The sequence below is a fragment of the Echinops telfairi genome, unplaced genomic scaffold, assembly GCF_000313985.2.
Source record: "Echinops telfairi isolate 266 unplaced genomic scaffold, ASM31398v2 ScPeMD7_1;HRSCAF=3_1, whole genome shotgun sequence".
NCBI classification, from domain to species: Eukaryota; Metazoa; Chordata; class Mammalia; order Afrosoricida; family Tenrecidae; genus Echinops; species Echinops telfairi.
Genome location: NW_022103897.1, coordinates 2630183 through 2655818, shown reverse-complemented (window position 1 = coordinate 2655818; position 25636 = coordinate 2630183). Strand labels below are relative to the sequence as shown.

Here is a 25636-nt window from a genome sequence, read left to right as displayed (position 1 = left end):
AATAGATCAATAGAAGCAACAGCTTACATTCAGATTCACAGGAGAAAGAACACACGGAGACAATCATTTCCTGGGAAAAGCTCAAGCCTAATGAGAATTTACTCTGCTCCTTTATGTGACAACCAGGCCTTTTGTGGCAGGGCTTCCTGACTGACAGGAACCCTGGGCCCTTTAATAGGATTTCCATATTATTTCCAACACCTGCCCAGAAGTTATTTGTTTACATTGAAGGAGGCAAGATTCTCAAATCAGACATCTGCTTCTAGTTCAGACATATCTCAGCAAACCATCTAGAAAGCAGCTTTGTTTCCATGGTGACATTTTTATTTTTCCTCCTTTAGTTGGCTCCAAACATTAGCATTTCCAATTTTATTTTGCTGCGCAAAAGGGCAAATGTCATTCAAGAAAACAAGTTATTTTTTTTACAAAAGGGAAAAAAAGATAATTGAATAGAATACTAAAAAATACATCTGAAAGAATTAAAATGAGGACTAAATAAAAAAGAAGCATTATATTGCCTACTGGCTTCTCTTATTGGGTGGTATGTGTTTACCTCCCCTTCCCCTCAACCCTCTCCTCTTGCTCTCAAATTTAAACACTCAAAAATTTGAAGACTACTTTAAAAAAAGAGCTTCAAGAATCCTTTACAATGCGATACAATTAAATAATGAATCCATTTGCTCCCATGAAAAAGAATCCTCATGCTCACCCGACCATCCTGTCTCCATTACAAAGTTCACTTATAACAAAAATACTTAAGACCTAACTTCCACCTCAGTTCTGTCAATGCTGTAAAATAGGGGTGGGGTGGGGTGGAAGGTGAGCATTTGATGAACATTATTAAGTGGTTGATGAGGAGATGGACTGACCAAGCTGGGGTGGGCTACACATTTGTGTATGTTGCTGTTTTCCTGTTTATAATGAAGCAAAATGAGGAGTCTGAGCTTGAAAGGGTTGAAGGAGAACACACAACAGTGACCACTATCAATTACAGCTATCAAAAAGAAATAGGAATTTGTAAACCACATTACTAGGACTTGTGGACTGAAATCTTTTTCTTTTAAACAAAAAGATAACTTACTGAATATAAAACTAATTGTACTGGTTCTGAAAATGATGTGAAAGTGACATTTTAAAATACTGGTGGCACCATCTGCTAAGGGCTGTACTGCTGAACCTCAAGGTCTGGTGGTTAACGCCATTATCCGCTCTGAAGAAGGAAGACGGGGCTATCTGCTCATTCTGATTAAGATCTGGAGCTCCCAAAACCCTGCATCGGACTGTTATGAGTCCAGACCAACTCCACAGTCATCGATTGCGTAGCTGTCGTTTTGTGTGTAGTTTTTTGTTTTGTTTGGGGAGGGGGCTGAGTGTTGCTTAATATTTAGCTTTTAAAGTTTTGATATCTGATCTCAGCTGCATTGTCCAATCTAGAAATATTTTATTACTGTCATTTAATGACATGCTTATTCTAAACCTTCAAGTCTGAAATCACAACTATTGTCAGTGGTGCACACAAGTGGAGTCTTTAAATCCAGGAGCTATGAGTTACTAATTCAAACCACCATAGAATAAAGTATATAGGTGCACAGGGGTGGGTGAAGAGAGGTAGTGAATTGAGAAGTCCTGGTTAAGTGGTTACGTGCTCTGTTGTTGCGGAGGTCAGCAGTTCAAACCCACCAGTCATCTTCCATAAAGATTTGTACTTTTGAAATCCTACGGGGAAGTTCTTCTCTGTCCTATAGGGTTGCTATGAGCACACACTGACTTGATGGTAATAAGTACTGTAGAGATGATTCAAGAAATCAAGTGAGAATATTAAGCTCCCATTCCTGGGTGTTTTTATGCTTTTTCCAGAGTAGGTTATAGAATGTTACAGCAAGAATTGGGGAAAAAAAAAAAAAAAAAGATGGTGAACAATTATTTTGGAAGAAATAATCCACATTTTGAGGGGAAATACACTTAAAGAAATCTTGAGGCCCTCAGGGTGGTCTAATTTTTACAAGAGATTAAATGCATAATAAAGAAGAAAACTAGAGGCACTGAACATCAGGATGGAAATGTCTGTCTGTTAACTAGGAAGGCTGATTTACGGAGGAAAAGAACTGAACCACCCTTGCCAAAATCAGCCGGGAAGACAGGCCTGACACCAGCCTGCCCCTGTTAATTAGTATTTGTTCTGCTTCAGTGATCGGTGGAGGAGGGTGCAGCAAACTAGCATGTCTTTCCCAAGCACATCATTAATCCATTTACGCTCACCACCTGAGGACCGGCGGCTCTGCCCGAAAGATATTTGTTCATTCGTTCAAGAAACAAACAATTAGAACATACTTTCTCAAATTGACGTACCTGTTACATTTCACCTGGCTTACATACCCATAGGCAGGTATCAATTAATACTATGCAATTCACAGAAAAAAAAGTCCATGACTGGTCTTTCATAAGGTAATCCTAAATAGCGAAATGTGTGGAAGAATCAAATCATTTTCACCAAAAATTAAAGCCAAACAAATTAGGTACTGCTTTAAGATTTAGTTCCAAATTACCATCTTATTCTGGAGAAACGATAAGCATCAAGTGTCTGAACGGCTCACTTTAAACATCATGCTAACCACCCCCTGCCACTCAACCCTCAAAACTAATTATAATTATCACTGTACTTATTTGGCAAATGACATAAACAACTTTACTGCTGAAATGTATCCTATGGTATAAGAATTTTTTATTACAAGGTGCTATGGTGGCACAGTGGGGTCAAGTGTTTGGCTGCAAACCAAAAGGTCACTGGTTCAAACTCACTAGCTGCTCTGAGAGAGAAAGTTGTTGGCAGCCTTAAGCCATAAAGGCAGACAGACTTGGAAACGCTGGGGTAGGTCTACTCTCCTACAGCAAGCAACACTATGAGTAGCAATCGACTTTTGATGGCAGCAGGTGTAGGTTTTCTTCTCTGCAAAGGGTTACAAATTTTAAGGCCACTGCCTTCAATCAGACCGATACTCAATTTAGACAGAAAAGGGGCCAAGGGGGCAAAAAACATCACACAAGATCCTACAGTATAACCTTTACCTTAATTTCCAATGTGAAGTGGTGAACAGAAGTAATTACTGGTATTCTATTAATTTGTTTTAGCTAAACAGATAAACCCCAATTTTACTTGTAACACCCAACTAACTTAAGAGACAAAGTGCTTTCTGGTCTGAACCACACCCTTCCACTAGGACATACAAGCAGCCTTGTTCGAAGTCTCCGTAGATAGACCAACACTGCCAACAGAGAATTAACCAAGAGCGCCAGAAGCAAAGATGTCGTCCACATAAAAACACCAGAATGAACCAAGTAGTTGTGTTTAACTAACATTATGAAAACCTCTAAATAAAGTACAGCATTCACAGGAGAAAACCAAGAACACAAAACCGTATACTCTCATGTTGAAAAGTACTGAACTTGAAAAACAATATGTATATAAAAAAATACAGTGTACTATTCATACTCATAAGCAAAATTTATGGAGTTCAATATAGATCAATTAGGTATAGACATACATAAGCCATCTAATTTGGCGATTTAAATTAATATAATGTTTCTGGAGATCAAAATGGCAAGGCCTAAGTCACTAAAAAAGGACCATGCTCCTTGATTATGGATATAAACAGCACTTTGGGAACAATCGGCGCCACGAAACAATAATACCATCCCTGAAAATATATATATATATTTGTACCCCTGTTGCAGTTTATAGACTATAAATGGCCTATCCTACATACTTCACCTGGTGGGGGCGGGGGTACCGTTCAAACTTCAGTGTAAAACATATAGGAGGACCATGGAGATGTAAAAATACACTGAAGCAATAAATGTGTGCATGTTATCAATTTGAAGGTCACAGAGTTCATTCAGTATTTGGTGATTGTGAATGCCACGATATTTAAGCTAGTGTTGAGTTTCATATCCCCAACCCCCTTTTAAAAAGCAGATGGTATTACAACTACATATAGACATTTGGAAGTGATAAGATTAATTTCTCAATCTCGGATCCCTACATCCAATTTTAGGCAATTTGACTTTTACAGCTCTGAATCATAACCCTCAACTCAGTCCTTCAGCTGAAAAAAATTGTTAAGAGGTAAGAGGAATCTAAAAACTCAAGACAACTAATTCCTCATCAAAACTGACACCTCCAACAACAGAGCAGGGAGCTCTCTTGACAGTATGTAGCAAGTGGGCAGGTTCCTGTTATATCTTTTCAAGAAATAGCTGAATGAAAGAAGCAATTCTCAACACCCAAGAAGATGGTGAGAAAGCTCTCAGCAGGGTACTAAAAGTAGGAACCAGGTCTTGAGAACTAAACATGGGCTTTCTGTGTTACCACTAGGGTGAAGGTGTTTGTTTTGTTGTTTTGCTTTTGTCCCGGCCTCAATCTGACAATCACATGGATGATCAAGCAACAAGTCAAAGTTAGAGGTGCCGTGGCTCTGAATTCACCAGCTCCACAACACACACCATCCTCATCACCAAAGTACCGTAACTGACTTGGGGGCTCCAACAAGGCTTTTTCCTTCAGGTCCATGTTTACATTCTCGGGTACAGGTCTACAAATAATAAGTTCAGGAGTGAACCTGGTGACAGCAGCTATAGAAAATAGGATCAATAAAGCCAATAGCTGAACTTGACTCTAACAGCATGTGGATTATCAGTGGCCAAAGGACTTTCTGTAAAGGAAAGGGAAGGAAAAGGCCCAACAATTCAACATGCGACATTTTGTTGTTGTTGGTTTGTTTCATTTTACTTGATATTAACAGGTAAAGCTCCTTAGTTACCTGAATCTTCACGGTACGTTTAAATTTGTATTTTATGAGCTATTCGGAAATCTGCCCTGTTTAATAATCTGTAACATCAAGAAAACATTTTAAAGTGTCTTTCACAATTAAACTCATCCACAACCTTGTATAAATCAAAATTTTGCAACCATATCAAAATGTTACACTGGGGCTGTATAACATTGCCCAGTTCCTCATTACATGCAACACTAATTACTACCAGCAGATTCAGAATTTTCTGCACATTAGAGGCTTTTAGAGGAGCTATAAAAAATTTCAGGCACCATTAATTTAAATTTGTATTGGAATTTCCTTTTGACAGATGGCCAAAAATTACTTATTATTTAGAGTACCAGAGCTGGCTGTTTGCACATTAGAAGAGGAAAGGGAAAAATTAAAAGCAAGAAGGAAATTTATGTCACGTTCATTACCTTTTATATGTTAAGGAGCATTATCCTGCATGAATAAATTATTTCCTACAAGCCTGACTCCAGCTGCAGGCAACTGGTGAGCTCTGACTGATAAAAAAAACCACCTCAGTCACACAGCAGTCAGTCATAAAAGCCCCTCACACCCAGGGAGGGGGAGGGCGATCGATGAAACAAGTAACTAACCGCTTCTCTGAGCATCACTGGAAACACTGGAGAAAATCAGCAACCGAACTCACCTTGTAAAGCGGTAGGACAGCGCCAAATCTGACACAACAGAACTTCAATTGTTAGAACTGCACCCCAACAAAAATATCCAGAACTACCATACCATTAATAAATCAAGGCAAAAATCACACACCTGTTTCCTTTTGTTTCCCCCCACTGGCTTTCCGCTATTATATAGACATCCGCTCCCAGACTCACTCAGCATGATTATGGATGATTTCAAAATATACCCTTACTCTTGCGTGAGGAAATATAAAATGTAATTGACACAAAAGAGTGCATTGGAGTGTAAATATTTTCACAGCCTTCTGGGAGTGGGGAATGAGAAGAGGCTTTTGTTTAGTTTACTAACCTGCCTAGAGGTATGTATTTATCATAAAAAAGCAGGGAATGTTTATATTTGGGCCTCAAAACTACTAGACAAGCTTTCTGTGGGCTGCAATCAACTATTCCTGGTCAATTACTTATTGCACACAGTTGTTAAGAATAAGATCTAGTCCTAACTCTAAGAATTTACAGGTCAAACAGATGCAAGTGATTCTTACTTTCAGAGCTCTGGTAGTTAGAACCCTCGGACTATTAACTGTGGGGATGCTGGTTCAGACCCACCAAACACTCCAAGGAGAAGACGAGGCTCTCTGCACCCAGAAAGAATTTGCCTTGGAAACCCTCAGGGACAGTTTGGATTTTGCCCTGTAGGAATGCTCTAAGTCAGAATCTCCTTATGACAAGGAGTCTGGTTTGGTTTTAATGAGGCTCTGAAGCTTTTTCAATGATTTAAAAGCTGTACCTGCAGCAAGGGAAGGTGTCTGTGATAAAGAATGTGCTGTGAGTAGAGGTTGCAGTGGGTTATGTGTTGGACTGCTAACCACAAAACAGTAGTTCAAGCCCACGAGCTGCTCCTCGGGAGAAACACAAAGCTTTCTACCCCTGTCAAGATTTACTGCCTTAAAAACCTACAGAGGCAGTTCTACTCTGTCTATAGGGTTGCTGCAAATCAATATTAACTGAATGGCAGTGAGTTTGACTTTGGTTTGAGAAGCTGGTTCAATATGTTTCAAGGTGAGAATTAATTTACATAACATTAATAGGGCAAATGAGTTGTCCAAAGTCAGAATTAATTTATCTGGAAACTTTCTAAGTACATGAGTGGGGAACACTTACTACACTTACCCAGAAGGCTTTTCATTCTTAAGTACTGATATGTATATTAAACAACAAAAATACATAATGGTGAATATGTAGTTAATTCACTATGTGCTGTTCTAACTGTAAATGTTGGCATTTGTATGGTGATTAAGGTGCCCTTTCAAGTTAAAGCTTCTTGAAGGGTAAAAATACACAATCTCAACTCCTGTTTTCATTATTTAAGGGCTTGGGGGCCAGGGAGGATCCCTCATACCCTTTAGGGAACAGTAGAGGCACTAGAAATGACAGCCTAGGTTTCAGGAAAGGACTGTCGTTTTCATTGGCACAGCTCTTCTTTTTTGTTGTTTTTTTAAGCATAACTCTTCTAACAATGTGAGAGAATCACTTTTTCTCCAAACTTTCAAATGTCATAAAACACAAGAAAAAAAACGTAAGCTGTACTTTGCATTGGACTGATAACCACAAGTTCAGCAGTTCAAACCCACCAGCCACTCAATGAGACAAAGATGAGGCTCTCTGATGTTGTAAAGATTTACAGCCTCAGGAACTCTATAAAGGGTCACTAAGAGTTAAAGCTGACTCCAGACAGCGATTGGTTTTTGATTCTTGGGTCAATGCTTCAGAACTGTTCTTTCTTTCTAACCCAAGGGTCCTCAAACTTTTTAAACAAGGGGCCAGTTCACTGTCCCTCACACCCGTTGGTGGGCTGGACTACGGTTTAAAAAAAAAAAAACTATGAACAAATTCCTATACACACTGCACATCTTATTTTGAAGTTAAAAAACAAATGGGCAAAAACACCTGGCGGGCCAGATAAATGTCCTCGGCGGGCCGCAAGTGGCCCCCGGGCCATAGTCTGAGGACGCCTGTTCTAACCTCTACTTAGCACAACCTATATTTAATGCAATGGCATATGGTGTGTCTGGCTCAAAAGTAATTAAGGCAATTCTCATATTTTACTCCATTCTTGTCCTTGTGAACCTGTTTTACTTGTCTGCTTACGAAATACATTTAGGTAACCCTTAGCACATCACATTCCAGTGTTTAACATAAGCTTATTAGGTCCTAAATACTTTTGCCTGCAACTTGTTCATAAGGAGATACAGAAGGCAGATAAGACAGACCCACAACCTCAGCAGAATGACTCATTATATTAGAAACTAAGATGTTATTTAAAAACAGACAAAACCAACTCTCTGTGCTAAAAGAAAAATGCTCTTAGATACAAGTGTTTACAGAGTTGTTGTTTTTTTACAGAATGGGACTATTCCCCCAAAATATAAGACTTGTATATATTTCCATGTAAGCCAATTTATTCATTTCTTTCCAGTATTATTTATCTTATAGCCAAAGCCTAACCAAAGAAAAGCAGTTATTCTTTTCCATAAGGCAAGACACAATAAAATGAGCGATACATGACATTTTATGATCCAATCTTGGTCTACAAATCTGATTCTGATAGAGAAATGGGACTCTATTTTCAAAAATCTAAACCACACCCCTGAGAACAATCCCAAAATGAAGTTAACCATTATTTGCAAACATCCAGCAAATCATTTTCTAAATCTCAAAAAATCTAGTATTAGATTTCTGGAAACCACTCGGAGCCCTTTTAAACCATCCTTCATCTGTGAACTGGAGTCCTACCTTGATGGAGTCTCTGTCTACAGGCAAAACACCAGCAACACAAGCAGAAAAAGTGGTGGGAAAGAAGAAAAAAGAAAAGTACTAGTTAGTTTTTACACAAATCATACATTTATCAGACTTGATCTGCTAAGTAGTAAATCCCAAAGATGCTCACTGTGCTGCAGAACTAATTATTAATAGTACTTGATCAGATTCACAAAGCACCAATCTACCTTTGACACAATTTCAGATGGCCTAAAGGAGGATACTCCTATTATTTACAGTCCTTATCAACTTTTCCATTTAGAAATGTGTTTAGAATCATGCCTTCACTCTGTACCTAGAACCTGAAGATAACTGGGATGACAAATATTTAATGTTTTCAACATCAGAGATGGGAAATGTATGCTTGTGTGATAAAAATCACATACTCAAAATTATAATTGATGGTAATGACCTGAAACAAGAGTAGATATGAACTTTCAATTAGGAGCCACACCCTTCAAGTCAGTGAACCACCCAGGTGCTAAGTAAATTCCCACAATGGAACACTGGGAGAGTTTCATTTGCTTTTCTACCACCAGCTAATGAAAATGGTTCTTAAATATCGTCTAGCACCAAATGAACACATAGGCTCCACACAATCGTACGACTTGGGAGGAAACCAATCTTTAAAGAGCACAAATGGCCCCTGAAACAATTATTTGCATAAACAAAGATGTTGGTCTTACAGGAAGCAATAAGCTCGTAGTTCCTGCTTACACACAAGGTGGGAGTTGTTAAAACCAAAAGATTTCACTAAACAAGGCCGCACCTTTTCTCAATCACCAAGACCACTGACAGATTTTCTTGAGATTGATCCTGTACTATAGGCTGACCTGACTTATATATAAAAGCATGGATACTATTAAACATCAAGTGGGTCTTTATCAGTAAGTCTTCCCCCAAATAGAAGGGAGTCCGATTAACATAGCATACTCTTTCAAACACACATACCACGGGATCCCATCACTCCTGGGAACAGAGGCTGCAGCATGGGATCCAAGGCAATAATCAGGAAGCCGGCCTGCTTTGCCTTTGGGGAGTGCATTAACTCTTGCCAACCACTAGGGTATCATTTGGCAAATGACTGCTTCCAGTAATTAATTTACCTTCCAGCAGAAACCCTTTGTACTATTAGTGGCTAGGAAAATTAATTCAGGGACAGAATAAATCATTGGTATCCAGACCCTACTCTCAGCAGCGGGTACGCAGTATGAGGCTGACCTCCCCAGAGAACCTCTCACCTCTTTGGTGATCACTGTCATGGTGCTTCTTCTCATCTTTAATTGGAAGGTGGGACTGGCCTCCCAGGGCACTGGAGAGGGCCAGAAGCCCTGCGCTGCTACCTATGGGTGGAATGGCAGGGGGCTGAAGCCCTGAAGGATGTGGAGTCAGAGGCACCGGCAGACCATGTCCATGTGATAAATGCTGGGCCTGGAGTTGTTGCTGCTGTGAAAAATTAGACAGAGATATTGAATTTGTCCCTTATATGCCCCCCCAACATACACACACACACACACACACACACACACACACGCACGCACGCACGCACGCAGGCACGCACGCAAGCAAACAGATCATGAAAACGCCAGCACTCACTGAAGATTTTTTTGTACCATATATATACATATTTAAACAGGAGAGAGGAAGATCGTTGTACAGTCCATAAAAGCTCTTTCTTGCCTGCCTGTGTTTGGGGACTGTGTATATGCAGAGCAAAGAACTTAATTTTGGAACAGTGAGATTACCCAACGAACTTTTAACAGCTGACCTTCTAACAGATTTCTTTCACAAAGCATCTGTATTGTTCACCAAAAAAAAAAAAGGCTTCTGTCATACATTTCTAATCAAAACATATACGTGAATAACTGTTAAAGTAGTTATGTTGAGCAAAAAATACCCTGAAAATTGAGAAAATTAGCATTAAACAGTTTTCCCCAGAACCCGCTGCACAGCATGCAGTGAGAGTTAATTTGAAAGAGAAAACCTGAATTAACAACCCAGAAAAGGAAACTGGTTGCAGCCACCGTTTTAAGCCCTTTAAGTGTCCTCGGCGGTACTTGAGCAAATTACTAAAGAAAATCTAATGTAGCAAGGCTTGGGTCCTCCTGTAGGCTTGCTCAATAATGCTGAAATAATTGAGCACTCTGCGCACGTTTAGTGATGCTCGAGTGAAAAGCTAGAGGCCTGCCCTTGTACTCTTCTCCAGCGGCCGACTCTGTGTTGTGACAGGTTTATTTGAGTGGGACTGTGATGCATGCACCAGTAACTGCACTGACAAGAGTTTAAAGTCATTTTTACCAGCACACTGGCAACACATGGAGAAAGCCCTCGAGAGGCTGGGATGGGAGTGCTTGACCTCAACAGAGGCGGCATCAAGCTCTGTGCAGAAACCGCTGTGGGCAGGCCTTGTTGTTGTTTCTGAGTGGGGAAGAGAGCGGGTGGTTTATGTTAAGTAATATCTCTCAAGGGGAAACCCTCTAACTCAAAATTCTGTTTAACAAATATTCTAGGAGAATGTAATGTTGAGTAATCCTCACAATGACTTCTATGGTGATTACGTTCTAAACCTTGCCTTTCAGTCCACTATATTTTCCCAGCCTAACAGGCAAAAGAAGTCCTCCACCACAGGTTCTCAAAGTTATTTAGATCACTCAGTGCCCCCTGGCAATTAAAACTTTTCTTACTATATATAGCCCATTATCCAGGATTAAAGTATCTGCTTTTCGCAGCCCCCCTTGATCGATATTGCCCACTTTAGGAAATATCATTTTATACTTTTCTTTGCAAAACCGATTTCACAAATTAGCTGAGAAATGGAAATTACTCTTGCAAGGATATTAAAGTGACTTTAAAAAAAAGAAAATAAGTGAAAACGTACACACATGTCTCTTCTACGTAATCTGATGATAAAAGTCAAAGTAGCGCAATAATTAGTTCTCTTTCTCCTATTGACCTGCACCTCTTTTATGGCTATATGCGCTTAAAAAATAGTCAACAAATTAAGGTACTGGCACTTTTAAAGCAAGTTTACACTCAGGAAACTGAAAATCCAGGGCAGTAATCCAGATATCCGACTACCAACCCCCAAGCTCAAAGTCCTGTCAAAGCGCTCTTTCACTGGACAGTTCAAAATAATGTATTTCTGCATTTCATATTCATAATTCTCTATACACTGCTATTCTGATAAAAAAAAGTCTGAGTATACAATTATATTTTCTAAATGGGTAGAAAGTAACAACTATGAAGAAAAGCAATTATGACACGGAGAGACTTCAGGTGAATATGAATATATGCACAGTTATTTCAAATCTTTCTTCAAACAGAATAGCCAGAAAATTGCTCCAATCCTCCTATAAATCCCCTTAATATTCTATGTGTGCTAGTCAAGCCCAAAGTCTCTACGTCACATCAGAGTTCAACTGGCAAGCATTTATTAAGAGCCTTCACCTCTCTCCCACTCTTATCTCCCTCCATTTCCTTAGACATTAAGTTCTGGGAGATGCCGCGTCTAACCCAGACCCTCTCAAACTGTAGGCACTGAAGATTCATATATATGACAAGTTAGAAACCAAAACAATATACTTCTTGAGACACTATAAACAAAACAAAAAAACTCAATCTTCTTTCACAGAATAAAAAATAAGCACTGCAGTCTTGTTTTCCATTCAACCAGGGACTTTTCAGACACAGGAAATATGGTCCGTCTGTTTGATGGACATTGCATTCAGAGGGAAGACTTCCTGGGATCCTCAAGTTGCTCTGTCTGACTTGAAATAGCTCAAATTCCCATCTTAGAGGAAGCTGAGTCCCTCTCCCTTCAGAGGCTGACCCACTCCAACGGTACCTGTTACATGAAAAGGCCCCCGTCCCTCGCCATTTCATAGCTCCTGTAAGTCTCCCATTTGCTCTACCAGCTTCAGTTCTCTCTGCTACTAGTTTTGTCCCACCAACTATAACACCAGTACAGAAAGAGCGCTGGTGGTACAGTGGTTGAAGTGCTCGGTTGCCAACTGAAAGGCGAGCATTTGGAAGGAACACGCCGACAGCTCCACAGGAGAAAAGAGAAGGGCAGTGTGCTTCTGTGTAAGCCTTGGAAAACCTACGGGGCACTTCTACTGTGCTGGAGGGTTGCAATTTTGAGTTGGAATGGGTTTTGTTTCTCCTCCTTACAAAGTCCTAAACCTTGTCTGGCATCACCCACCTTGACGCAAATGACTCTCACATTGTCTCCTAAGCTCCAGTACCCCTGCTCTAACCTCCTGCCAGACAATTCCACTTGGAAGTCCAACATTACCTGAAAATGAAAGAAGACATGTTCAACACCAATCCATCATCAACCTCCATTGGCTCAAAATGCCAATCATCTTCGGAGTGCCTTTCTTCTGTGCTCGCATGTCTATATCCATAATCACCAAGGCCAGTCCTGTCCATTCCCAACTAATTTCTACTGCCTCTTTGTATCCCTGGCACCTAGCTCAGCTCCCTACCCGTAGAGGAGACGAATGCTCTGGATAGCAAATTGCTTCTGTTATGAGCAAATTGCTTCCCAAAACAATAGCTCCCTTTTTGAACTAAAAATAAAAGTTCCAATATATCAGCTTTCAAGTCCATCCCTAAACCACCACCAGTGTAACTCTGCAAGCTTTACCATCTGGTGAACTTCTGCCCAAAACACTAGTCTATGTAGGCATCTAAACCCTTGGAACTCAAGTTTGCTAAAAATCATTTCGGCTTCACAAACATACAAGAATCCATTTGTGTCTCTTTATATTTAACTTTTGCTAATATTTAGGCTTTTACATCCCACCCCTATTAACCTCATTTATAAAGACATCTCTTAACATTTCGCACACAGAACAATCTCTGCCACTGATGCTTAGTTCCACAGCACGTGAGGCCAATACCATTTTCTGCAACACTCGACCCCTAGGAGAGCGAAAGACTTCTCCCACAGGGATATGTCATAACGACTGCTTCTCTTCCACGCCCCCATCTGGCCGGGGTTCGGTGTCGTCGAGTCAGGTCCGACTCCTAAGGAAGAGTGTCTCTACGGAAATAAAAGCCCACTTAATGAAAAACAACAGTGGCTTCTACTCTACATAATCCTTCATTTGGGTGCATTAAAACAAACAGTAATAATCGCAAACTAAGAAGTTAAACATTACTGTGGGGTCAAACTCAGTATTTAGTGCCTCATATGAAAACTGTACATTTATTTTCATTATTGGCTTTTTGGTTTTATTTTTACCATTATGAATTGTGACTAGGCTTTACTATAACCACAATTAAATTTACCCTAAGCTAATTAACTCAAAGATGATTTAGTGAAATGGTCACATGTAAAGTTAAAGCTTTTAATGAGTCACATTTTTACTATATAGAAAAAAGTGCTTTTTAATTTCCTTTGGGAACTTCTTATTCTGAAACGATTTTAAATTTAGAGTGGCAAATAGCAGGGAGAGTATAGAGGTGCCTATTTCCCCTAATCCTAACATCTTGCATAACTCATAGGTTATCAAAACTACCCAAAAAAGCACCGTTTTGACTGTCTGATTTTTTTGGAAGTAGTTTGCCAGTCCTTTCTTCCTTGTTGTCTGTCAGTTCTGCATAAGTCTGTTAAGCATTATAGCAACATGAAAATGCTCCCCTAATAAATGAAACACATGGGCTAGCAAACAGATTTGGTCTCCTTAATGAGAATCAGGGATTCCACTGCCGAACAACTACAGAGCGTACTAAAAGCAACATCAAGGCCACTGTCATCAAGTTGGTTCCAACTCATAGCAACTTCGACAGGGTTACTAAAACTGTAAATCTTTAGAGAAACAAAAGGCTTTATCTTTCTCCTACTGGGAGGTTAGTGGGTTTCAACTGCGTCCTTTCAGTTAGCAGCCCAATACACAACCCACAGTGCCAGAGGGCTCTTTATGTAGGCTAGTAGGCAATCATAAACACCGGTTTATCAAGTTTCACAAGTCAGCCACTGCATGTGGAGAAGATAAACCCCCCAAAAAAGGTGCTCAATAAAGCACCCTGTAGAAAGATCTTTTAAAAAGTGCTTTTAAAAAGATAGCACTGAGAAACAAAAGCAGGATTACTGGTAAATAGGTCACCAAACGCTCACAGAAAAAAGAAATTCATCAACTGTTTGAAGCCTTCTCGTATGATAACAATGTAAGACAGATGTACTGAAATATTATAGCAGGTTCTTAAATGCTTAAAACTGGATACATTATTTTTACGCTGTTTTAAGGTTTTACCTCAGAGGAATATAGAACTATACCGTAACAAGAGTGGTCTGTTGATCATGAGCCTTGATGACTGACTGGTCAAGCACCTGGCTGCTAACCAAAAGTCCAAAGGTTCTAACCCACCCAGCTCTGTAGGAAAGACCTGAAGATCTACCTGTTGCCCTAAGAATGTTGCTGTTAGGCACTGTTGCATCGCTTCCAACTCATCATGACTTCTGCATAGCCTTGTAAACTCCATAGGCCAGTTCAACTCCACCACAAGGATCACTACTGAATTGAAATTAAGTAGATCACACAGAACAATGGCCACTGAATAGTCAATCAAACATCACTCATCTTTAAATAAAAGCAATCAACTGCCATAGGATAAAGTGAACGTCATGCTTCCCTCTATTAACAACAAAGTTTTAAAGGCTTTCAGTCATCACATTTTTATTAAAGGCTTCTCAAAAGAAGTAAGCCCACAGTAAACTTCCCAGGAATAGAAGTTGGTTTTCTTACGGTATTACATAAGGAGCTGGGAGTACTGTACCCCAACAACATAGCAGAGGCTTCCAGAAGCTTCCCCGGAGTGAGAAAGCCATCTTCTGATCTCTGTACAGTCTGTGTTCATGAACAAGAAATTAACCCGTAAAGGTTGACTACTTTATTGTGTCCACATTATGTAACATAAGACATCATGCTTCCTAAAGATTAAAAGGGAATGTGCATTGAGAGTACATATTCAACACTAATTTGTTACTAAAAATAGTTTAGGATAAACCACACCCTAGATGATTACAAACTGGCAGGTCAAAACATGCTGACTTCAGAAAGAGTGAAACAAACAAAAACAACCAACTAAGCCAAAAAAAAACCAACAAAAAAACATCACCTCACCAAGCCCAAATTATCAATTAAACATTAAAATAGACATACTCTGATAGAATCATAAACAAGAAACACCTATTGGGGAAAGACTAATTTAGGAAAATTCTTCTCACTGAGCTTCCAAGACCACTTCTATCTTTAGATGCCTAATTTCATTAAAAAAGAAAAAGACAGCCCCCCCCCAAAAAAAAACCCCTCTTTTCCCCAACCACAGTACAAAATAAAAACTGTGTTTCTTTTTTCTGTTCCCTCGATGGGCCATTCAAGAGATTAAACATTAAAATGGAATGAACTTTAAACTTAGGCATGTAAGTACTCCATTAAGATAATTAATTTAATTCTGAAAAATAGCCAGTAATTACTTCTGAAAATACATGGCAATGAGGTGGTAGACACAGCCTCAATTGTATTAATAGCTTTTTACTGGGTTTTCTGTAACAAAGAATTACTGCCTTGCAGTTTCAAGTTTGGAATGAAGGGCAGAATATGACTACTGTACTAGAGAATCAAGTTTACAGAAAATGGCTTTTGAAATGCTGTCTTTCTGTCAGCAAAGGGGGGAATGCTTTTTAAGGAGGAAGGCTTCTTTTAAGGGAACATTTTAAGGAGGAAGGCTTCTTTTAAGGGAACATTTCTAACTGATCACAAGGGGCTACTCGCCAATGAGCAAGATGTTGGGTGATTACTTAGCTGAGGCCACTTGTATCCCTAGACATTCTGGGCCTCGAATATTGGAATAGACAATCTTACTCTTCTCTGCCAGCCAGACCAGAATTCTCAAAAAAAGATGCACACCTTTCTAAGAAGCAGTGACTTCCTCATAGCCATGAACTCAATCTGTATCTAACCCTTGGTTTCTAAAAATGTGCAAGAAAAACCTAGATCTCCTATCTGAGAAAGCTATCGAGACTAGAAGGATGTGTACAAACTTGTGACAAACAGCAGGGTTTCCCACTGTCAATACCTGAAAGAATTCAAGCATCATTAAGAATAATGGCTGTAGAGGATTACAACACTCCCTTATTATTATTATTATTATTTATGTTTTAGGAATGGTATGTCTCCTAATATCCTTAGAGAATAGGTGATCTTGTGGGAAATTCTGGGTCCAAGGGTTAGAGAAAGGTTTGCATGAGCCAGCTCTCAAACTCAAGGCCAAATCCTTGATCCAATGGCAGATACCATTTGGGAAATAAGCCAGAGAGGGGCCAACGGACCTGAAGAAGAGATTGAGAAGAAGCAACAGACTGACATGGTGCAGCAAACACAAGGAGGGGCAAAAATTAGTCTGGTTTTGCTGCTCTCCTTGGACTGTAAGGGCATCTTCAGAAGACCTGGCTCCTAGCTTTAGGGGTTGCACTGAGTCATAGAGAAGATGCTGTATGACACCTGAGACACCTCATAATGAAGTGGTGGAACCCAGTTTTCAGTCACTAGGATGGAGCAAATCCTTACCACCTTTGATTTACCCTTTCTGAGAACCAGTCATTTATCTTTTCAGAAGCTTTGTCTTCTTTACTTATAAAGTAGGAATACGGTTTTTAAGAGAATCTTAAGTGATGGTACATATAAAGCCCTTGCCACAATGCTTGGCAAATGATTAATAAAAAAGGTATCCATACATACATACAGAGTAAAGATTGGTAAGAAAAGCTCTTCTTTATAGGATAGTAATTTACAACAAAAGACAAAGTCAAGAAATGGTTATTTCATCATTCTAATATATTGAATTTGGAGAGGCTCATCAGTAAGATTCTAAAACCATTGGATAACCGGCCCCCTCTGGGGGTGTCTGTTAATCTCAAAGTATCATCCTGCAGGCTACATAGTGACTGCATGGTGGAGAAAGTATCTTTATAATGAAGAGCTCTGGCAATGACTACCCTAACCAAGCAGTTAAACCAATACTTCACCAATACTGGGATACAAATGGACATGCACCCCACCGCCCCCCCACCAAAGGAAATTCTTACTAAAAAATGCTTACCCAGATCCTAACCACAATGAAAAAAAGAATCAGACAGAACATGAAACATTCCACAAGGCTAGCCTGGAATCTTCAAAACACTAGGGTCATAAAGCAAAATAGTTTGGAAATTGCTCTAAAGATGACTAAAGAGATGTAATAATATCCTGGACATTTTACTTTTAATGTGGGTGGGTCATGGACTGGGGAAGTTGTCGTGAAGGAAAACACACTATCAAGGACATTTGGTGGTCCACTAGAGAAATGATTATGCATGCCCCTAAGGAGCATTCTGGCTGTACTTCTTCCAAGACAGAATGTATTGGCTGTTTTGACAGACCATGGTACTTCTAATATTCTTTGCCAGCACCATAATTCAAATGTATCAATTCTTCTGTGGTCTTCCTTATTATTGAATACCCAACATTCACAGGCATGTGAGATCATTGAAAATACCATGGCTTGAGTCAGGCACACCTCAGTTTCTCAAATTAGCATGCCTGCTTTTCAACATTTAAAAGCGGTCTTGTCCAGATGATGTATCTAATGCAATCTATCCCTTCGATCTCTTGACTGTGGCTTCTGGGAGCATTGCTTATGGATCCAAACAAGAATAAATTCTTGACCACTTCAATCTTCTGTTTGTCATTATGCTACCCACTGGTCCAGTTGTGAGGATTTTTGTTTCCTTTACATTGTTTCTTTTTCCTGGATCTTCATTGAGCAAGAGCCTCATGTCCTTCATTTGCAGCAAATGAGGCTGTATCATCTGCATATCACAGGTTGTGGTTAAACTCTTCCAATCCTGATGCTGCTGTCTTCTTCCTAAGATCCAGTGTCTCTGATTATTTGCTCAGCATACAGATTCAGTAAGTATATTTACTGGTGAAAGGTTACAATCCTGACTCACAGCTTTTAAAATTTTAAAGCACAGCATCCCCTTATTCTGTGTATGTGTAAACATACACAGATAAAACGTGGCAAAATAATAACTGGTAAATGGAGGTTAAATAGGCAGAGAGTGTTCATTCAGCTTTCCTATAGATGGGGGCGGGGAGAGAGGTTAGCCTTTCTTGTCAAAAGATGAGAATTCTTGCTTTCAATAATATCTCGAGCAAAAGTTAAAGGTTAAATAAATACCTGGCAAGAATAAAAAGAACAGAGGAAGGCACGTTTACACCGTAAGTCTCTATATAACTCATTCCTGATGACTTAAAGCAGGAGATTCACTGCAGGGGAAAGAACTGCATTTAAAGAAGCCCATGAAAGATGGCTAGCACTGAAAGGTTAACTGTCCCTTGCTAAACAAACCACAGGTCTCCGTGATCCCCAGATCTCTCAACTACCCTACAGAGAAAGGCAGGTCACAAGCAAGTCAACAAACCTTAGTCTTGCTCCCAAAGGTTCCACTTTCTCAAGCTTTTGGGGAACTCCTGATGAATTAACAGCCGGGGGTGGGGGTGGGGGTGGGGGAACGACGACAACAGATGAGAAAAGGGAAAAAGGGATAGGGTATTTAATTCTTAATTTTACTAACTTTCCCATCACGGATCCTGTTAGAATTTCCCCTTTACTGGTTCAAATTTTGGAGACTTTAAAACTTTAATGACTTTTTGAAACAGCTGCTTCTGTTTGTAAGTCCCAGTCATTCATGTCATCAAGCTAAGGGACCTGTATTCAGAAAAGCTCTCTTAAAAGTGCCTTAAAGTAACTAAGGAAAGCTTTTCTGGACTTTAATTTCTTCAGTATCTTTACATCTTATCTTAGAACTTTAGATAAAGACCTGAGGTGACATCTACATGGAGTTTCATTCCAGCAATCTGACCGCAACTCCTATGTGTGCAAGTGTGTCCATTTGCATAGAGCACACTTGAAAAACACAAACAACAGTTTAGCAAGCAATACCAAACTCCACTATGAAAAACACACTCTAAAAATGTCTATTCTATTTCTTTTTTCTAAAGGAAGGAAAGATATGCGATCCAGTGGTGTCATCCCTGCCCCATTTCTCAACTAGGGAGGTCCTAAGTAAATATATGGAGGTAGCCCTCCGGGGAAGTGACCTTGGAACCACGACCTGAAAAAGAAGACAGACAAGAGTCTGGCAAAGAACTGGGAGAGGAGAACCAGAAGTAAGAAAATTCAAAATAGAATGGCAATCACAAAACAGGAAAGGTGCTTGCTGTGACCCATGAAGGTAAAGGAAGCCAGATGGGCACTCAATAAGCCAAGGGAAAGTGGCAGCAGACAAAGAGTACAGGAACCAGGCCATGCACAGTGGGGGGCTAAACTTGTATTCATTTAAGAATTCAAGCTTTTAGGCAGTGGCATTTTTTTGTTTAGTCTTGACTTTTTTCTAAGATGAATTTTCAGTAGTTCTGTAACTGTTATTATCGGGACCATAATCCGGTGTTACGTTTATTGCAAATTTCAATATTTCCGGTTTGCTTTTTCATTTTCTTTAAGCTGTCTTTTGATGAACAGATGTTTTTTATTTTAACTGAATGGTATTACCAATTTATATTTTTATGGTTTATACTGTTTTTGACCTGTTTAAGAAATCCTTTACCTTGAGAATAAAACTAACATCTAGAAATTTTTGTTCTTTTAATTATTCCAGCATTGACCAACTGTTCCCCTATTAACTAGCACTCATTCCCCTCCCCCACTGATCCATTTGCCCCTATTTCTGAGTACTTTTTATCCTGCATACCAGTGGCCTATACAAAGCATAGTAGGAATTTAAGCTATAGTGGGATACACACACAAATATATATTGTGCTTTGTGAAATAACGAGATTTGAGATGGATTTGAAACTGGCAAGGACAGCAGGAAGGAGATCAACTAGGAGATGAGTGATTTAGACTAAAGTGGCACGGGGGTAGATTGCATAAAGTAGGAAATGCCACATATTCTGGAAATAAAACTGAAAAATGGTTCTAAGGGTGTGAGTAACTGAAGGATATCTAGCAAAAATGGGCATCAAATAACTGGGTGGATAAAAAGGACCATGAGCTTATGGCTTATCTCCAATACAGGCAATTCTAACTCAGAGCAACCTCATGTACGCAGACTAAAACTGCTCCAAAAAAGGAATGGGCATATAAGGACTATATTGCTTAATTTTATTATAATTCAAAATATGACATAGTGAAGGAGAAAATAGGCAATCACAGTCCTTTCAACAACAAAATATTAACTACTAGTATACTACTGCTAAGTCTACCCAGTATTTTTTCTCTGCATATATAAGCATCCTTAAACAAAATAGCATCATGTTATCTATGTGGAAGCTTAATCTGCTTCTTTACCTATTTAGCATGCATCAGAACATTTCCCTATATTTCTAGGCAATGCTCCACTATGCCATTTATAATGTTCGCATAGTATGCTATTACAGAGACATAATGTGTGGTACTGAAAGTAAAAAAAAAATAATGCTACCCCCAAGTCATAGAAACCTAAATCCAGAGACAGTAACTGAATTCATGGTTCCTTGGTGGTATGGGAGGAGGCGGGGAGATGGAGAACTAATAACGAGTACAAGAATGAAGAAAATAGGGAGACACAGACAGTGTACAATATGAAAATAAAAATAACATAAATTATCAAAGGTTCACAAGGGTGGGAGAATGGGGGAGGGAGAGGAAAAGAGAAGCTGATACTAAAGGCTCAAGTAGAAAGAAAATGTTTTGGAAATGAGGATGGAAACAAATGTGCTTGATACAACTGATGTATGGATTGTTATAATAGCTGAAAGAGCCCCCCATAAAATGATATATTAAAAAAAAAGGACAAAGAAAATGCTCTAAAACAGATTATGGTGATGGTTGTACTACTCTTCTTGATGTGACTGAACTAAATTATATGTGATATGAATTATATGCCAAAAAAACTCCTTAAGAAACAAAAAATTATAGAAATCTTTATTTAAAAAAACAAGCATACCAAAATAATAACTATGGTTTCACCATATATCCTGCATCTACTTCTGAAGGTGGCTTTAATCCTTTAAGGGCTTGAATTCTGTTCCTTTTAAGTGTAAGTTTTTGAAACAAAAAGAAATCTGGAGGGTTAAGATGAGCGCTGGTGGGTGGATGGGGTAAAATTTCCCAATAAAATTACCAACAATTTTTGCCGCTCTCAAACAATGCAAGCAAACAGTGATAAGGAAACAGTTCTCTACACACTTTCCTGGTATTTTTATCACCGATGCACTTTTCAAAGTTCTCAACATTTCTTCCTAATATGCACTCATGGTTTTTATGCTTTCTGAGAAAATTTACCCAGATTCCAAAATAAAAGTGGCTGTCATCGAGTTGATTCTGACTCACAGAGAACCTACAGGACAGGGTAGAACTGCACCTGTGGGTTTCTAAGAGAAAGCCTTGTCCAGATTACCCCTTGGCAATCCCCCAAAAGGAGTCAGTATCATTATCTTGTGGCCTGGCCTCTGCCTTGAGTTTAACAGCAGATCCCCTCAGAAGTCATGGCTTTGAATAGCCTGTGTGTTACTCAAGAGAACTTGTCTGCAGCCATTCATTATTGAGACACATTTTGTTTACTATAAACCAGTAAACAGCATTTTGTTTACTATAAACCAGTAAACAGAAACTCCAGTAGCAGTATTACTTTCCCTTTTACATTGGATATAGTCCATTTCTATATATATGCTAAGAGATATCCTCTACAAGTTACAAAATATAAAGTTAAAAAAACTTTACTGTCATGAAGTCAGTGTTGACCCAGCCACCCCGTGGGTTTCCATGACTAGCTGATTCTGAGAACAGAAAGCCTAGTCTTTCTCCCTCAGAGCGCTGGTTCTGAACTACCAGTGGCATGGCACAGTGGTCACACAGGGACAAACCCGGGCCAAGATGAACTCCCATTTTTGTGAATCAAGCCAAGGCGGTTAAAACAACAGAAACCCAGCAGTCACGGAGCTACCTTAAACGAGGCTCAAGAGTGAGTCATCTCAAGGTTTAGCATAAGGCTTGGGAGTATGGGCTGAGTTCTGTCTTTTGCCTATTGGTTTTACATCACTTGCAAAACACGCAATTAAGGCTAGATTCCATTTAGTCCTGTGATTCACAAGTAGGATGGATGAAATGATCTCAAGATGGAGAAATGAAAGAAAATAGGCATACCGTGTATCATCAAGGAATTGAAACAATTTCAAAAATCAAACTCCCCCAAACAAATGGGGATACCGCTCTATTCTTCCTTATTTATGTGCACCCTGGCTGGTAGCTGGCCTGGCGCTTTGTTTCCTCTCTGGCTGCCATCCTTCTTCCTTCAGCCGCTTGCCTATACTTAGGCTCACCACTACCTTGGACGTCAAGGAGTAACTGCTACCCATATTCTGCCTCCTTTGGTGCTTGGTTCCTTAACACAATTTTCATCATGCTGTGATCTCTGAGGAGTCTGGAGCCCATTTTTATTTAGCCCTGTGCCTCAACAATCTAAAGGATATCTGCTATGCAAGAGAAACTTTTAAAAATGCACAATTTATTTGCCTGTATTTTCTTTTGATAGGGCTATACAAGGTAGGGGCGAGCTTCAGTGAATTCTCCTTAAGGGCTCATTATCTTTCATTGCAAGGTAAAGCTTAAGTATTTAGTACCGCTAACTTATTTTCTATAATATGTATAATGATATCAATAAAAATAGCTTATTTTTTAACCTGCCAATTGTCCTAAAGCAAGAAAACTCCCATCCACCTAAGACAACTTAGAAGCAAATTAAGTATAAGCAGAACATTCTTACCCTTATATCCAACCATCCAACCACTGTTGATAATTATCTTTTTGCATACATCTCACCAAAAATTGGGATTTCATACAATCCAACTCCAGTAAGGTTTGGGCTCAATCTTGTGACATGGGCCTTTTGTGTACCTAAAGATGGCAAACTCAAAATTGAGTATAATATTCCTCACCACAATTCCCCACTACTACACACACACACGTTTGCAAACATTCCAGAGGGATTATAGCCCAGTGTCCAAGCAGAAACCCCAGAAGATTCAAAGACTGTTATTTAAAACAACTGCATTTATAATAGTGGCTATGACTACTCTTGATTCTTCCATGTAAGAGTAAGTTACAATCACTACCACTACCACCATTTGCTGTGGAGTTAACACCAACTCAGAACCACGTCAGAGGACGCACTGTGCTCCAAGGAGTTTTCAAATGGCTGAGTCTTCTGAAGTCAACAGCCAAAGGTTTCTTCTAATGTGTCTCAGAAAGGGCACAAATACAAGTCAAATGTATACAACTAACAGACCTATGGCACTTATAAAGCTTCGACAACTTGGCACAGCTAACTAGTGTGCACATCAGGAAGACAGAATTCCCATTTTCCTCCCAACACTGAGGACTGCACTTGCAATACTGGATAATTCTATGAGTGGATCTCAGATTGATGAGAATATTGATGAGAATATTGATCACTGAGAAAAAAAACAACAAAAAAGATATACTGAAGGAATAAGAAACAAGTGTGTCACAATAGTTAAATACTTGTGTTCTAAAGTCTATGAGGAGGTACCCTTCCCCCCCAAAATCAGAATTATTTTTTCCCAAAAGCTATGTGTTAAAAAAAAAAAGCTAAGTGTTTATATTTTTTTTAACAAAACAACCTTATCATCTTGAAAGTACTCTGCATTAATACATTTGTCAAATCTGCCTTTCCATTCTTGGAAATATTTTTTAAACTCATCCATTTGGGTAGCTGATGCACCTGCCTCTTTTGTTTTCTTCATCTCATCTGTCATCAAATCGCCGTCTGTTCGTGTCCCTCTTCATTTGTGGAAACAAAAAGCCATTTGCTTTCATGGAAACATAAAGAAGTCTGCCACAAATTAGTCCTTTTTTGGCACACCCTGTTACACAATCTTTTCAGAACATCTAAATAGAAAGCTCGATTAAGTCTGACCTGCTGGAACATAACTTCATATAGACTACGAGTCAACATTTTTCGTCCATATGGGAAGTTGACAGATGTCCAGAATGAGGTTTGTCATCCATTGACATTTCACCTTTTTGAAACAAGAAAACCACTCATATGCTTGACCTTGCCCATAGCGTTGTCCTTGTAACCTGTGTCCAACCTCACAAGTTTCTACAGCATTTTTCCCCAGTAGGAAAACTTAAATAGACCATCACAACAAACGAAGCTTGAGCAAAAGTGCTTTTCCAAAAAAAGTTCACTGTGACCAAAGAGAACCTTCCCAGGCGATGCCACTGGGTGTACTAAACCTCAGAGGGAGTTGCTCAACATTCACCTAGTGGGAAAAACGTGTACCACAAAAGCTCCACTCCCCAGCACAATCCTGGGTTTCTTTTGGGCAACCCCTCTTATGTTCTACTACTTCTTGCGGCCTTCAGAAAGGACCTACCCTTTTGGATTCCTGGTTTCACTAAGTGTAAAATGCAGGGCTGGTGTCAGGATTAAACAACACAGTGCATACAAATCTTCTGCGTGTTACCAGACACAAGCCAAGTATGCCATGAATGTTAGTTCTGGTTACCCTTGTAGGGAAGAATATGCATACATACAGATATCAAAAAATCTACAGAAATGGCTGACATGCAAAAGGTCCCGAATTTAAAAATAAAATTCCTTCATTTTCAAAATAAACAGGCTTACCAAAGTTTATAGTGCTCAAGCTAGACAGTCCTTCAGGCAATGGACTGCATTCTACAGATAAGACTGAAGTGAAATCCCTGAGGCCACACTATTTGAAACTCAAGACTGCACTTTCTACAAGTCTCAACCTTGTCTCAAAATGGGGAAGGAGAGGGGAGAGCAGAGGGAGGGTAAACCAAGCTGGTAATAAAATAAGGAAGATCTCAGAAGTATTTGAAATGCCATAGGCTGAAAAAAATCTGTTGGATGAAGTACAGCCAAAGACCCTCAATGAGATGCACTGAATGTAGCTGCAAAAATGGGCCCACATACACTTAAGGTCTGGAATTAATCTCAGCCCTCCTCCAAAAGTCTATACAAATAGTACACGAGGGTTAGGAACACAGATGGAAACTGTATTTATTCGAGCTTAAATTCTGAGCATCCCAGTTTGCAAAAGGTAAAGATGGTGATTACAGCCCAAACTCCCATTTGCAAAGTCTCTACATGGATTAAGCATTTAAACAATTTTAAAAATTGTTTTATTAGGGGTTCATACAACTCTTATCACAATCCATACATACATCAATTGTGTAAAGCACATTTGTACATTCATTGCCCTC

General features: G+C 39.3%; 1 protein-coding gene across 1 annotated transcript in view; it reads right to left on the bottom strand.

Annotated features, from left to right (window-relative positions):
- The window catches only part of TLE4 (TLE family member 4, transcriptional corepressor), a 186572-nt gene that overhangs the window by 59932 nt on the left and 101004 nt on the right, over positions 1-25636 (bottom strand). Inside the window, exons 8-9 of the mRNA XM_045288460.1 lie at positions 9535-9739; positions 8270-8286 (exon numbers count right to left, since the gene is read on the bottom strand). Of these exons, the coding sequence (XP_045144395.1) occupies positions 8270-8286; positions 9535-9739 (222 nt within the window). The remainder of the gene's footprint in view (positions 1-8269; positions 8287-9534; positions 9740-25636) is intronic.